This window comes from Mastomys coucha, unplaced genomic scaffold (assembly GCF_008632895.1).
Source record: "Mastomys coucha isolate ucsf_1 unplaced genomic scaffold, UCSF_Mcou_1 pScaffold9, whole genome shotgun sequence".
In the NCBI taxonomy this organism is placed as follows: domain Eukaryota; kingdom Metazoa; phylum Chordata; class Mammalia; order Rodentia; family Muridae; genus Mastomys; species Mastomys coucha.
This window is the reverse complement of record NW_022196915.1, coordinates 52,231,961-52,248,020: the sequence shown is the minus strand read 5'-3', so window position 1 is coordinate 52,248,020 and position 16,060 is coordinate 52,231,961. Positions and strand designations below refer to the sequence as shown.

Below are 16,060 nucleotides of genomic sequence, written 5' to 3'. Positions count from 1 at the left end.
ATCGTTAATACCATTGAATCCCTCTAAGAATGTGCCTGAGGTTGTCCTCTGGCTTCTTTACATATGTGCACACACATGTGCATAGCATGCATGCATGCACACAACATTGTAAACGTAGGTGCTTTATCCATGCCATGTGTCTGTAATCCCAGCCCTCCTGCCATGGGCCAGGAGACAGATAAGAGTCACATGGAAGCTCAAGGGCCAGCTAGCTAGCCTGGAGTGTGCAGCTCAGCAGCACAGATTGGAGGGCCATTTCCTCAGCACAGTGGAAAGAGGACTGAAAGCTGTCTTTTGACTCCACACAAGTGCCATAGCATATACATGTTCATACACATACAATAACAAATTTAAAAACAAGCAAAGGATTTTAAACTAACTTAGGTAAATAAATCTTCCCAAGCTTATGTACACATAGATCCCTTTTCTCAACACAGGTTTCATATGTCATATGTGTGTGTTTACATGTGTGGAGTTCAGCTATAGCTGTCTTCAGCATACCTCCCCTGTTAAGTTTGCTCTGAGCTTCTCTGTGTGTGGTGTGTGAGCCTGGGCATCTATGGAGCAGGACAACTGAGCAGATGTAGAATTTTTGTGGTGCAGCTTTCATACTGTCATCAATTCAAATGTCAGCAGTCTTGCTGCACTTCTAGTCCCCATAGTATTTGACCGTAAGTCGTCTATTTTTGTTAGAACTTACTCGATTCAGATCACAATGTGTTTGTTCAAAAAAGTCCTCAAGGGAAGAAAACATCTTCTGCAGATGTCTGGCCAGGGCCAGTGTGGGCTTGTTTCTGTTCTTTGCCTCAAGAGGGCACTCTGCTTTTAGTTTTAAAAAGTTTCTCTGGCTTGAGCCTTCATTGCAGCAAATCCCTTGAGTGGCTCCTTAGGAAGTAATAAAAGTGCGAGCCACCACAACATGGTGCTCTGTTCTGCAGCCTACTCGGCTGCTATCCTCTCGCCTGCTCTCTGCACTTTGTGAGGCAATATGAAAAATGCTGATTTGTGAGCTTTTGTTTGCTTTGTTGAGGTAAATTCTATGTATGACTCCCTATAATAAAGTGTTCAGGGGAAATTTTGTGTCATTTGAAGTAGTAGTTTCTGAACTAAACTAGAAACAAAATTATTTTCAAATGTTAGCATCGTTGTGAATTAAAGAGCAGCCCAGGAAAACTGGTTTTGGTCTGATGTGTTCTTTTCAGAATGTGTGGGCAGCCTTCCTGTCTGTTATTTTGTGAGAAGATGTTTGGAAAATAGATGTTTTCCAGAAGAGCCGCCTCCCTCTGATGGAAGCTGGTTCACTGCAGAGCCCTGGCAGGTGTCTCTTTTTCCCCACACAGCTGTGGCACTGACACTCATTTGCTCAGGACGATAGGATGTTTTCAAGGGGCCATTTTAAACTAGGTTAACAGCTCCTTGAGGTGGCAGGTGAGCCACCAGTGTTGAAGGTTAAACATCCTTAGGGCCACACTTTAATTAGCTCAGTTGTCCCTCCTTGGTCTTCCTGTGCTTAACCCAAGTGATTAAAGGTTTGTTTTGTTCTTTTTACTTAAAAGTTTAGGATTAGATTTTAAACCAGCGTGAGCCTGATTATTATTTGTGGCCTGTGGATAGCAGCAAGTCTGTGAAATCATTGCAGGTAGAAAGTGAAGAAACACAAGCCTGCTCAAGGACAACGCAGGCCTGGCCACTGCAAATGAATGAAGCCAGTGCTGATCACTCAGCCCATCAGCCAGACTGAGCCTTTTTGGGTCTCCAGAGAGTACCAATTACTGATGACTGTCATCCCATAAAAGCCATCACTTTGGAGAAAGACCACAGTGGGATCTGAGTCACCCATTTACCAGAGTGCGACTGTTGCCAGATAACTCAGAGCAAGCTTTTAATGGAGTTTTATTCCTTTTTAATCAGCTCTGGCCAGAAGCAGTTTTGTATTCAGTGCTCCTAGACTGTTTTCACAAGGTGCAATTTAAAAGGGTAGTTACCCATCAAGGAGGCATGAGTCACACTTTTCCCTGTGGAATTTTAAACTCATTTCCGTTCCTTTTCTGCCCTCCCCCCCCCCCCCCCCCCACCTCATCAGTGGCTTTAAATCCTCTGTGTCCTTACACATCTTGGGAAGGCTAGAATGCTAGGTAATGCTGGGTACCAAACCCCAAAGTTAATTCCATGCTCTTGTCTGGGCTGTAAAGAAAGCAAAAAGAGCCTCCAGAGGGCTGGAAGCAACTGGCAACTTCCACCGTCTTCCCCACGTGCATTGCCGTGTGTTGTATAAACTAGCATTCAGCTTGGTATTTTTCCCTTGATTTGTTTGGACAGACCTGTGTAACAAAAACACTGTTCAGATTCAGAACATGGGCAGTTTGTAGTGTAATTCCAACAACCAGGAGGCAGAAGTAGAAGGATCTCAAATTTGAGGCCAACCTGGGCTTCTTAGCAAGACCCTGTGAAAGCAGATAAATAATGGAGAGGATTTCTGTCACCAGTGTTACCTTCTTTTCCTCCAGAAAATCCTCCCTTTCGCTTCCCAGAATTGGCAATTGTGGTAGTTTTTTTACCCACTGTACATGAATTAAACCCATTGTAGACCTTTACATAATGTTGATCATCTGGCGTCCTATGGAGTGGTTCTTTCACTGACCATTGCTTGAGGTTCACTATTGTTGTTAGGTGAGTCTGTGGTTACCCATTCAGTATTCTGCTGAGTACACGGACCACAGTTGGGTATGGACCACAGTTCGTGCATCCATCCTTCTGTCTGTGGACATGGGCTGCTTGCAGCTTGTTATTAATACAGCTCCAACCATTTTTGTACAAGTCTTTCTATGGTTAAATGTATGTATTGCTCTTGGGTAGTATTGAGAATTGCTAGGCTTGTTAAGTGTTTCATGAGGAACAGCCAGCCATTTTTCTGGAATGGGTGTGCTGTTTGTACTCCTAGCACTCATGGGTAAGCGCTGGGTGGTTCTGTATCCCTATCAGAGCTTTTAATTTTAGCCATTCTGGTGGGTGTGTAATAGCATTTATTGTGGTTTTAATTTGCATTTTCCTGATGACTAATGTCATCGAACACTTGAGCGTATGCTTGTGCTGTCTGATTGTATTTCCTTTGTGAAGTGTTTAATCTGTCCCTGATTTGAGAACCTGTCTGTACCTTGACTATTGATTCTATTGATGATCTCTTAGGGCAGAATTGAGATGACCAGTCTTTCTCTTTCTTACCATTGCTTTCTCTATTGTAACTAATAAACCATCACATATTCTCAGAACACAAGGTTAGTCACCTGTGTTGTCTTCTAATTCAAATTTCAGTTTTTACATTTAGCTTTCTGATCCCCTTTGAATTAATTGTTATGCATACTGTGAGGTAGGAGTCAAGGCTTTTTTTTTTTTTTTTTCCAGTATGGAGACTGAATTTTTTTCAGATGATTTCTTTAAAAACTCACTTTTCCCATTTGGAGTTTATGAATCCTTTGTAAAAATTCAAAGGGCTGTGTACATGGACCACACGATGCAATGCTGTTGTCTGTTTTGGTTTGTAGACCAGTAAGTATCACATTGTTTTGAGCACTGTAGCTTTTTAGTGTGTCTTGAAGACAAATAATATACATCTTCCAACTTTGTAATTGATTTGCAGAACTGCTGTAGGTAGTCTGAGCCCTTGTACATCTTTGTAAAATTGAGAATTAGCTGTTTCTGGGCGGCTTATCTTAAAAAGAGTGAGAGGGTTAGGATATTTTTAAATGACAGATAGGACACAAACTCTGGGGAGAGAGTTGACTGTGTTCATCATGAGCACAGCCTGGCTCCTCGTTTATTTAGACTTCCTTTACTTTTCATCAGTAATCTTTAGTAAAAATATTTATTGATTTTACTTTTTATGATTTATTATTTTATTTGCCTTTGTGCCTGCATTTATGTATGTGCACATGTATGCAGGTGCCTACTGAAGCCAGGAGACTATGTCAGCTCTTCTGAAACTGGATTAAGGAATGTTGGGAACTGAACTCAGGTCCTCTGGGAGAGCAGTATGTGCTTTTAACTGTTGATACATATTTCTGTCCCCTGAGTTATTCTTTTCTGGTGACTTAAGTTGTAAAACCTTGGCCATCATTTTTCTTTCCTGATATAAATATTCAAAGTGCTAAGTTTCTTTTTAGGCCCCTTTTTTCTTTCTTTCTTTTTTGAGATAGAGTTTCACTATTTAGACCAGCCTGGCCTCGAACTCAGAGATCCACCTGCCCAGATTCTGGATATTTCTCTATGCAAATGCTGTACATTTTCATGTTTTACATTTTAAATTATTATTGTGTTATAATTATTCAGTGTCAAGTTTTCCCTATTACCTTTTCTATTTCTTTTTCAATTCCAGAGATTGTATGAAAATTGTTTAATTTCTGCATTTTAGAACAGTGAGTTTTTGTTTGATATCTTAATGATTTCTGACTATTTCTTTTTGTTCAGACCGCCTATTCAGTTCAACTTCAGTTTTGCTTTTGATGTCTTTGTTTAATTAGTAGAGACTTGTTTTATGACCAACATATGTGCTCTTGATGAGTATGATATGTGTATTGGAAAGGAAGTAAATTCTGCCATGTCTGATGCTTGTACAACTCAGCTGAGTGAGTGTTAGCATCGCTCAGATGGTATAGTAGTGAGCTGTCCAGCACTATAGCACCTGACGTAGTTAGCTTAGACAGAAAAAGTCTGTTGTCCTGCCTCACAGTTTTGGAGATTCCAGGCTATACTTTTAGAATGTGATAAGAAGACTATGGCAGAGCGAACCTACCACCTCTGTGGACTTGAAAGAAAAAGGGAGAGAGATAGGTCACTTAGCCCTTCATGGGCAACCCTTGGTGACCTAGCAGCCTCCACTCGTCTCTATTTGATGTTAGTTCTGCCATAGAGCTTCGTGTGCTTCCTGCCAACCCTTTATGCCTTTCCGTTCACTTACTTTCCAGCCTTATATGTATGCCTTTATAGAGCAAGTGGATCCTTATAGGCAGAAACCTATAATACTTGTTGGGGAGGGAATGGGCACAGTTGCCTATCTTGATTATGTGTGCCTTTTAATTGCAGTATTTAGTGCTGTTAACATTTGGTATAATTAGTGATAATTAGTTTATATTGGTTGGATTTATGTCTGCTAGTTTAGTCACTCTTCTACATTAGTTTTCATTAACCAAGAATAATTTCACTGAGCTCCATTCCTTTATAATACTGTAGAGTTGGTTTTCTCTGCATCTCTTGATAGAGAGAGAACCTCTTAAGGGGAAGTAGGTATCTGATGGCAAGTAGTGTGTACCTGAAGGGTGTGAGGCAGGGCAGTGGGAATGGCCTTCGTTATGTTTCTGTACCAAGCTGGCCCCTGGACAGCTCCTGCTTCGGCCTCCCTGGTAGCTTGAAGATAGGTACACTTGTCTCTGTGGCTGGTAGGCATCTGCCATCACTTCCCATTGTCATCCCCATAAGCACAGATTTGTTCTGTGCCTCCATTTCCCTGGTGTCATAGAATGAGGCAATGGGACTAAACTGACCCCAGGTGGTCCTGGCCAACATCTGCGACTTGGAGGCTTTGAATGGAGTAACATTTATCTAAAAGGTGAGTTCACACTGTTCACTTAGCCAACTCCTTCTGCCAGGGGCAGCTTTCTGTGGTACGCCTGTATATTGAGCCTGTAAGTGCCTTACCTGTGACCTGTGTTCTGTTACTACTATGGGGCCCTTGGTCCCTCAGCTCTTTGGTCATGACTACAAAATGTTAAGAGCTTTTATCAGCTGTGGAGAACAGAAAAACAAGAATGTCAAGGGACGCTCTGTTGACTGATGTGCTAGGGCACCTGACTGTTCTCCAAGCTCCAGTATCACCAGCTCAGCCTCTCCTAGTCATACTTAAAAATCAAACTTCTTTTTTGGCTTTTTCAATTATACTGGGCAGAGACTGTTGGCTTTTAGATCCTATTAACATAACCAGTCTCCAGAAAGAAATTGGATTACAATCTCAAAAAGATTGTAGCCTCCTCTAAGCCTTCTGGCTTAAGTGTAGAGCTTCACTAATGCCAGTGTGAGATATATCTGATTTTATTGAGGTATTATCCAGGTATGGTGATGGTTTATAAAAGGACATTTGTTCTGTGGTTGTGGTTCTGAGGCATTCATTAATAACCCCAGGTGGTGTCAGTCCAAAGAACTTTTAAACTCTGTTGACTCATTGGGCCTGTGGAGATGGGACGTATATACATTGTGACTAATGAAAGCTAATATTTCATCTCTGTGCCCTCATTTACTTGTCAGTTTGGCTTGAATGGATTGAGTTGGGGGTCCTATAGCTTGACTGACGCAGCTCTGGGATAAAAACTAGATTTTTAGTTCTTATGGAATCTCTGACCTTGTGCAAATTACCTTTCCTATTTCCAAGAGGGTCGGTAGGCAGCAAGCCCACTAGAGGCCATGGGGAGGGAGAGAGTCCTCCTTTGTCCTAGCTACATCTGATTCATCTATCCATTCTTCATGTTCATTTCTGTGGTTTGATTGGAGGACCTAGTGCTGAACTCCTAAGCTATTAGACACTAAACATTGTTGGATCTGCTGGGAGCTCCCCGTCTGAAAGGAGAAACAGACAAATCCAAAAATCGCTGTGGATGCACACGGAGCTCGTCATACCAAGGGCTCTGAGAACAGGTCACAGAAGAAGAGGTGTCTTTGAGCCAAGTTAAAACTAGGTGGCATGGGTTCATTTCTAAGGTGGGGCTCCCCTTTCCCTCCGCCCTGCTCCCCGCCCACTCTCACTGTGAACAGTTCTGGCGCCATGAGCTTCTTACATAGCTGTTACCTGTGAGAAATGTGTAGTTCAGAGCGTCCCTGCAGCCTTCCTAAGGCAATCCTCTAGCTGTCATAAAGAGCAGTAGCCCTGGCAGGAAAACTGAGTCCAAGTCCTGCCTCTGTCTGTTAGAAGTTGAAACAGCTCCTCTCTGCCCCAGAACCTAAAAGACTGAAATCCCAGAAGGTAAAGTGTCAACTGTGGTCCTGGAAAAAAGGCACACTTGTTAAGTGGCTGCTTGAAGGATGGAGGGAGGATTATGTAGCAGATCCTGAAATGCTCAAATTAAGTAGCATCTTGTGTATATGTATTAGCATATGAAAAAGAATAGTTATGTAGATATCTTTACATTTCTTAAACAAGGCAGCAGATTTACTAAGATACTGGACTACATATAGCAACAACAAAATCATCGTAGCTGACCAAAGATCCAGTACTCAGTTGTTTTTAATGTTCAGATTTGATAAGAATTTCCACTTTATTGCTTTTCAGATGGAAATACAATTCTGAAAGGAGATAGAATATACTGACCCTTTTCTTTTGTTTTTCAAGACAGGGTTTCTCTGTATAGCCTTAGCTGTCCTGGAACTTTCTCTGTTAACCAGGCTGGCCTCAAACTCTCTTTCCTTTAGGCAGACTCCCATTGCTGTTGTTGCCAACTCTTGTTTTTCCCAGTGACAGAGCTGTCACTGTGCCCAGCTCTCTTCCCTATGGCCACTGCTTTTGAGAAATACCAGTTGATAGCACGTCTGTGGTCCGTGTTAGAATCTGGATTCTAGGATGTTTGCAGGAACTTTTTGAACTATACTCAAAGCTTTCTACCTTCTGTCCTTCATGCATCTTAATATAATTTGCTTTGTCCACGGTGATTTCTTTTTCCTTTTAAAGAAAAGGATCACCTGAGTGATCCTTGCCGCCTACATTGCTCCCCTTACCTACCCCGCCTCTTGTTGTATTTAAAATGGCTCTGTGATGCAGTTTAGAAAGTTCTCTGAAGTCCAATAACTGCTGTTAGAAGCAGATGAGTTTTGTTTATCATGTGATGTTATGTACTTCCAGTCCTCCATGAGAACATTATGGAAAGGTGCAAAGAAGAATGGTTACAGTTAGGTTAGAGATGCACAGACAGACAGAAGTCTGGCATCCCAGGCTGAGAGTCTAAATAGCATGGTAAATAAACAGACCCACCTTCAACTCCTTTAGCCTTTTTCCACTGTGTCCCAGAACAAGGGGCCTGTTCTGTTGAGCTTCAGTGTCTTCATGTGGTAAATGAAATGATAGGACACCTCTCTGTTGATAGTGATCCAGTGTTAGTCACAATGTTCTCCATCACTGAGTTCCTGCCACCCACCTGACCAGAGCCCTGACAGATATGACTTTGGGCCAACAGTAAGGTCAACATCTCAGAGAACTTACATCCAAGGTGGTCCTTACTATCCTGTATCTTGATTTAGTGAGTGACCAAAAAAACGCTCTCTAGTTTCACACATTCTTAGAAGCTAGGCATCTGGGTGCATAGAAGATGTTTCACCTGAATGATCCTTGCTGCCTACATTGCTCCCCTTACCTACCCCGCCCCTTGTTGTTGTATTTAAAATGGCTCTGTGATGCAGTGAGAAATAAGTAATGCAGATGGTTTTTGCTTATGTGAAATCGGTTGCTAGGAATTGAGAAATAGCTTTTCACAGTTGAAATCACTGTTTTCAAGAAGATTATGGCTGCAGCCAACTGTGTGAATGATAATGATAACGGGAATGAGATGGGGGTGCGCCAGTGCAGTCGTGTCGGCTCTTTGAAGTGCGGGTACTGTTATTCCGTCATTAGGTAGATGGAGATGCCAAGGCCAGAGAGGTTAATAGAATTAGTTTCTGCCTGGTGAGGGGGTAGGAGAGCTGAGACTTGAACTTACACTATCTGGTTCCAGAGCCCACACACTTAGTTAACTGTCTCATCCTGGGAAAACTAAGAGAAGGCAGGCTAGGAAGACATGACTCCAGGTGTGTCATTTTACTTCTGCTCTGCAGGTATTCTGAGAGAAGCCTCACAAAGTGTGTTGGAATTACGATTGAAACCAGACCTGATTATTGCATGAAGCGGCACCTAAGTGACATGTTGACTTATGGCTGCACAAGGCTGGAGATTGGAGTGCAGAGTGTCTATGAAGATGTGGCCAGAGACACCAATAGGTGAGATGGTGGCAGGTGGCCTCCTCTGTCCCCACTGGCTCTTCTTTCTTCCTTGAGCCCTGTCTCAGAGAAAAGTGTGCGATCTTAGCTGTTTAACTCTTCTTCCACTCATGCTCTCAGGCCATCTGCCTGCGCCTAATTTTCAGTACAGTTACCTGGCAGTCTCTTCCACCTAGAAATGTCTCCCTGAGTCATACAGGGAAGATGAGTCTATGAGGAAACTTGTAAATAAGTGACCCCTCGGCCAAAGAGCAAAGAAGTGAGGATTCGGTTAGCAGCAGACACTGCTGACCCAGAGTGGCAGAGGCCACTTCATGTGGCCAGGATTGGAAAGGGAAGCTAAGGAAGCACACTAGTCCATACTTAGAAGCAGCCTAGAGGAACGACAAGCCCAGGACTTTGTCCTTTGATCTATTGGATATTTTTAAGCATAGGGAATCTAATAGATATAATACCTACAAAGGAGGAAATCTCAGAGCAAAGCAAACTCCGGTAGGAAAGTCTCACCCAAGGAGGCTGCTTGAAGAGCGTAGTAATCACAGACTGTGCTAGGAGATCCCTGGGGGGATGTTTAGGGACACATCCTGAAAAACTAACAGCTAAGCTGAGGCTGAAAAGAGACTCCAAGTTCCTTGTGTGCACTGAAGGATGGGAGCACATGACAGGCAGTAGGTTGGATTATGTGAGGTCTGGGAAGTCAGCCACAAGATCCTAGGCTTTAAGCAAGAGGCAGGCTGGGAGCTAAGATAGGAGCATGCCTGCGTATAATAAGTAAGAGCCCCTTTGTTCCAATATGGGAGACAGTTTAAAAGGGGTAAGGAGACAACCTCGATCCACAGCTGTTGGAGTAATTTAAGCAGGAAACCCTCGAGTCCTAGAAAGCAGTGAGTGTTGTTTGCTGACTGCTGGGAAGGAAGGGCCAGAGAAGATGGCAAGTGGGAGCTTTGGAGGAAGAGAGGCTTTACTTTGTAGACACTAAATGTTACATACTTGTGGAACTAAAGGTATGGTTTAGAACAGGGCTAGCCAGTAGAATGTTCCAGATCTGCACTGTCCATGTGACAGTACAGCTGAGGAAATGAATATTTCTTTGTAATTTAATTTGTATAGCTGCATATGCATAGTTGTGACCATATTGTATAGTAACTTTGAAGTAGAATAATTGAGTGCAGAATTCAGAAGAAAGTCCAAGCCACAACCAGAACATTAGATGTCACTGGTGAAAACTAACTAGAAAAAGAAGTGGGGGCATGGGAATAAGTGGGGCATCCAGGAGGAATATGATGGAACCCACGGCTTCTGAGAGTTCCCTATGCTACGTGGGAGCATCTTCGTGGTAGAAAGAATTGTCACAAGGCCTCAAGTTTTAGTTGCCCCAGTTGTAATCAAGGCCTTTTTTCCTCTTAGATGTGGCACGACAGTGTATGTTATAAGGCCTGATCAGACTCCTGTGCCAGCCAAACCCTTCTTTGATGGACCTTGTCATAATAGTGACATCTACTTTGTGTTGTAGTTTCTTCCCTCTCTACCAGCAATTTATAGTTCTGAAAGAAGTGATACTCAGATCAGAGCTCCTTCATGATTTAGTGGTGTTGTTGTTGCCCAGTTTAGCCCCAAACCTGGTAAGGACCCAAGGATGATCTTTAATTCTTAATCTTCCCGACTTTACTTCCTAAGTGCTCAGACTATAAGTAGATATCAGCACGCCTGGCTTCTGCGTGGTCCTTGTGTACCAGATTCTTCATCCATCAGCTTAGTTTACTGAGGGTGCTAAGCCCTGTCGTCGGGTACACAGGCCCTTGTTACTTCCAGGCTTTTGAGCAGGTTCATAAGAGATTTCTGAACACTGTCTTTGAAGCTGTGGTTTTCCTCCAGGCCTCCCTAGAGCTGTGTGAAAGTGACTTTCATTCCCAGTCAAGTGGCTCTTGTTCTCATAGATTGTTCTCCTCTTCCTCCTCCTCTTCCTCCCAATTGTTAGCTTGATTGTCCATGTATCTAACAGGTAATGCATTTTCTCCCTCAGGGGCCACACTGTGAAGGCAGCATGTGAATCATTCCACCTGGCCAAAGATTCTGGTTTCAAAGTGGTGGCGCATATGATGCCTGACCTGCCAAACGTGGGACTAGAGAGAGACATTGAGCAGTTTATAGTAAGTATGGCCTTGAGCCTGTGCACACTTCCTGCACCTCCCTGCTCTGAATGTTTACTGTTGTGTATTCCATTCCATTCCATTCTGTGTTCCAAAATACTCAAAACACAGTAAAGAGTAGTCACCCACCTCCCCATTGTCAGACAGAAACTATATTTTAATTCATTCTTTTCAGGCTTTAAAATGCCTAGGCTTGGGCCTGGGGAGATAGCTCAGTGTTTAAGAGCACCAACCACTCTTCCCAAGGACCTGGGTTCTATTACCAGCACCCACATGGTGGCTTATAACCATCCATTACTCTAGTTCCAGGGGATCCACCACCTTCTAGCCTTCCTGGGTACTAGGCATGCAAGTGGTACATAACCATACATGTAGGCAAACATTTACATACATACATATAAATAAATTTTAGATTATGAAATGCTTAGTGTCTTAGGGTTTCCTTTGCTGTGGAAACTCTTATAAGGACAGCATTTAATTGAGGCTGGCTTAAGGTTCAGAGGTTCAGTCCATTATCATGGCAGGAAGCATGGCAGTTTCCAGACAGGCATGGTGCTGGTATGGTGCTGGTGGAGCTGAGAGTTCTACATCTTGTTCCAAAGGCAAACAGGGGAAGACTGTCTCTTCCAGGCAGCTAGGAGAAGGGTCTTAAAGCCCACCCCCACCCCCACAGTGACACACTTCCTCCCACAAGGACACACCTCCTAATAGTGCCATTCCCTGGGCCAAGCATATTCAACGCATCACACTTTAGGCTTTGAGGAACTGAGGCTGTTTTTACACATGTAATGCAGGCACACTCACATTTATATGTGGATGATGTAGGTTTTTCTTGATGTAGCTTTTTTACTTAATATAACAAGCATTTGTAGTATAACAAGATAATATTTCTACATGGTGGTATAGATAAGGCACAGGGCCCATCAATTGGGATGCTGGCTTTTCCTGTCCTCAACCTTTGTGACCAAAATCCTATGGTTCAATGTCCCCAGAGAAAGGCCAGCACAGAGAGTAGAGGTGAGTTCCTCCGTGTGTAGATGTGGATCTGCTGTCCATTTTTACTCCATGTCTGTTCCCCTCTGCCTGGTTCCTGGGCCTTTTGATATGTGAGCTTTGTGAGAGTGTGGTGTGATGGTCTGGCCTTCATCAGCCTCTTAATTTGCAGCTTTCTTCCCTTTCAAAGCTGGATGCCAGTCTTCATCTGTTTTCTGTTTTCAGTCATGGTTGCCATCCCACCCCCTGCATCTCCTTTCTTGTTCTTTGTTCTTCTAAGTTTATACTGCTTTGAAAATGTCCCCTGTTGCCTCCTGATTTTAGAGGAAAAGGAGAGAAACCCATGTTTTAGTTGCCCATGTTTAATCATGGGTCCATGGGTCATGGGTTCAGTCTAGCTTCATCCTTACAAAAGGATTGTATCACCCCCTGGGTCTCCTGCAGCCAGAACCTTTCTGACATGCTGTACTCAGTGTAGATTCAGTCTAGGCAGAGAAGGGCTTGCCGACATGCTCTTGGTGGGTGTCTAGAATATTTATTAAAGACTTAACTCTGTAAATGTTACAATGGAAATCACACAGTTACAAAAGAATATCTTTAAGACCACATGGTGCAACAAGAATACAGCATTCAAGAAGGTGACAGTCAATGAAATCTAAAACCTACAGTTACATTTGTTTGAAAAGCAAGTTAAACAATGGAAAGTTTGTGAGGATAATTTAGTCAGGTTTTAAAGCATGATTTAAATTTTCCAGAGCTAGAACACTGCTGGCTGGCTAGATCCTGATGGGGGTGCAGGGGTGGGAAGGACAGCACAGCACTTTGTGAACCCACTGAAGTCCAGTACAGTGGTACATAATCAAGATTAGAATCGGCACCATGCAAAGTCCTAAAAAGGACAAAGCCTGGTGTCTCTCTGCAGCCCCTCGGAGTGTGAGGTAGTAGAGGTCTTCACCAGAATAGATGAGCTAAGTGAGTCCTCAGTGCCCACATAACAAAGGGGATTGTGGAGCCTGTGTCAGAGGTGGTACCAGTCGGCCTGAGGAGGATGGTGATATCCTGAGACCAACAAGCTTTCCCTGTAAAGGTTTTTTTCCCCCACCGTTTTTCAAAAGTTTAAACAATCATGTCTATTATTAAAAGATGTTGTAGTCTGGAAGTAGGGTAGTGTTTTTAGAGAGTAATGCTCAGTGTAAGGCCGGCAGCCACAGACAGGGCCGTACGGGAGAGCTGTGTAGCCTAGGATAGGCTGGGGCTTCTGAACAGTGCTGTCTTGTCCTGTGTGCACTTCTTGACAGAGGGGATAGACAGCTCCAGGCCTGTTGCAGCTGGAGAGGAGCTGGCATAGGAGTCCCCTGTAGGGACAGAACCAATGGAGTGGTAATTTTTCGTTCTCTGTCTGTAGGAATTTTTTGAGAACCCTGCTTTTCGTCCTGATGGTTTGAAGCTCTACCCTACCCTGGTGATCCGTGGAACTGGTCTGTATGAGCTGTGGAAATCAGGAAGGTACAGGAGCTATTCTCCCAGTGACCTGATTGAGCTGGTGGCTCGGATCCTAGCCCTTGTGCCCCCGTGGACTCGTGTGTACCGGGTGCAGAGGTATGTGTCCCCCGGATAGCTCTCTAAAAGGGTAGTCTGGTTCCATATCAAACATTTTGAACTCTGTTTTTAAATTAAAAGTAGAATATCAGGAATGCCATGTGTAGGAAATGGACACCAAGGACAGTGTACCCAGGCCTCTTTGCCAGTATCTTATATTTACTATCACCCATTTATCCATGAGCCAGGAAAGTAAGAACAACTCATGGGCAAAATCTAGGACAATTTGAACATCAAAATAAGCATACTGAGGGCTGGAGAGATGGTCAGTCAGTACAGTGCAAGCATGAGGGCCTGGCTGTGAGCCCTAAAGCCCAGTGTGGTCACATGTACTTGTCATCCCAGCACTGGGGAGAGAAGCAGGCAAGCCCCTAGGGCTCAGTGACCAGCTAACCTAGCACACATGCATGCACACATGTACATATACACTACAGACAGGTAGGTGTGAGTGTGTGTGTATGTATGTATAAATGTATGTATGTTAACAGATTGTAACCAAGTGAATAAAGCAGGAATCCTTCAGTCCATATTGCTACTCTTAATTAGGTCAGTAATTTGTGTGCTTCGGAAGCATGATATGGGTCGTCTTCATTACATGCAGGTTCTATATTTGCAAATGTACCTACTAGAAAATCCTGTGACTCAAACTCTGTCCTTGTCGCACATGTGCCATAAATCATTCTCGGGATGGCTCATGCACATGCTCTCAGCAGAGGTCAAAACAGTGCCTCTTTGCCTCTTTTCCAGTCCTCACACTGTAAACAAGCGTTCTCTTTGCACTCTACTTAATGCTGCATTTTTCAGATTTTTGTGAGCTGGTTAGGAATTGGCTTTTTAAAATGACCTCCAGACACAGTGCTTAAGTGCTTTCCATTGCTCCTAAGTGCTGGAAGGCCGTGAAGTGGCTTATGGAGGGAGTAGCGTGTGGTGGGAAGCCTTTATTGAGAAGGCCCAAGAGAGAACTGTTGGCCATGAGATCAGGGTGAATCAATCAATTATGTATATTAAATAGGTGTCTTTAAACAGAATCGCAGAATACAAGGTACTTACTTATTGATAGTTGACAAAAAAATCTGGCCTAGAGTGGCTCATGGGAACCTAACCCTGTGGGTTCTGTAGGATCAGTAGTTCTGGCTTAGTGCTTTATTGTCAGCTGTGACCTGAAAGAATATAATTACCCACTGACTGCTTACCTACCAAAGATCTAGAACTGACTAGATAGAGTTGAAGCTTTCCCCATAATATACTTATTACAGCGTAGCAAAGAGTCATGCGGTGCTGAAGAAACCGGGCCAGGAGCTAGAGTGAACATTGTCAGAAGCTGATGAAACGGGTGTGGCTGCCTGCTGGGACTGACACCACAGGGTTACCTCTGTGTCTCTACCCAACATCTGTAACTACGTTTAATCATGAGCCAACATTAGGCAACCCCAAGTAGATGCACATTCTAGAATGTGACAGTTAAATAGATTTTGGGACCAGGTCCTTTTGCTTGAAGGACTTTGTTAAGACACTGGTGCAACTCAGTTGGGCTCAAAGAGCAACATCAGAGTGTCTGTTGGTTGGCAGTTATAGTTATGTGGTCGTGTCCAGAGCCCTGCCACATCTTATTCACTTTTTACCTTCCATTGGTCAAGAATCCTACTTATCTGAACTTTTTTTTCTGTGGCTTAGAGATTGTTTCCCAAAATGTGAATGAGTACAATAGGAAAGAAGAAAGCCACAAGAGCATTAGCAAGGGCAAGAGGCCATGTGTGTCTGACTTGGACTACCACATCACAGAAGAGCCCAGTCCCACCCCCAGGAACCATGGTCTTCTAAAGTAAAGGAGCTCATGAGGAAGACGTCTCTGTCTTATTCCTGTAGACAGCCAGTTAGAGGCATCAGAGACACTTGCAAGCTTCATGTCCAGGGCCCCAGGAGATAGTGTTGTGGGCCATTATCCTGCCTACACTAGTAAAACAATAAGGACTTGAGAGGTGACAGCAACCCATCTGAGGGAGAGGGACCATGGAGTGTGCAGGCTGCAGGCTTGGAAGGCTGCCCTCTGCCTCCCAAACACATGGGATGGCAAGGTTTTCAGAAGCTGTGGAGTCATGATGCTCTGGTGAGTTCAAGGACAGCTGCTTGACGAGAGCAAGGGTCCAAGCAGTAGATGCTCGGTCTCACCTCAGTACCATTGTGGGGTCAGGGTTCCGTACTTCCAGACTGATAACTTGCCTAACTTTGAAGATAATCTTTTTTTTTTGTTTTGTTTTGTTTTTTGTTTTTTTCGAGACAGGGTTTCTCTGTATAGCCCTGGCTGTCCTGGA

General features: G+C 43.6%; 1 protein-coding gene across 2 annotated transcripts in view; it reads left to right on the top strand.

Moving 5' to 3' along the window:
- The window catches only part of Elp3 (elongator acetyltransferase complex subunit 3), a 64,645-nt gene that overhangs the window by 18,659 nt on the left and 29,926 nt on the right, over nt 1-16,060 (top strand). For both annotated transcript variants that reach the window (XM_031360838.1, XM_031360839.1), the window contains exons 8-10: nt 8,845-9,006; nt 11,030-11,156; nt 13,555-13,748. In XM_031360838.1, the coding sequence (XP_031216698.1) occupies nt 8,845-9,006; nt 11,030-11,156; nt 13,555-13,748 (483 nt within the window). The remainder of the gene's footprint in view (nt 1-8,844; nt 9,007-11,029; nt 11,157-13,554; nt 13,749-16,060) is intronic.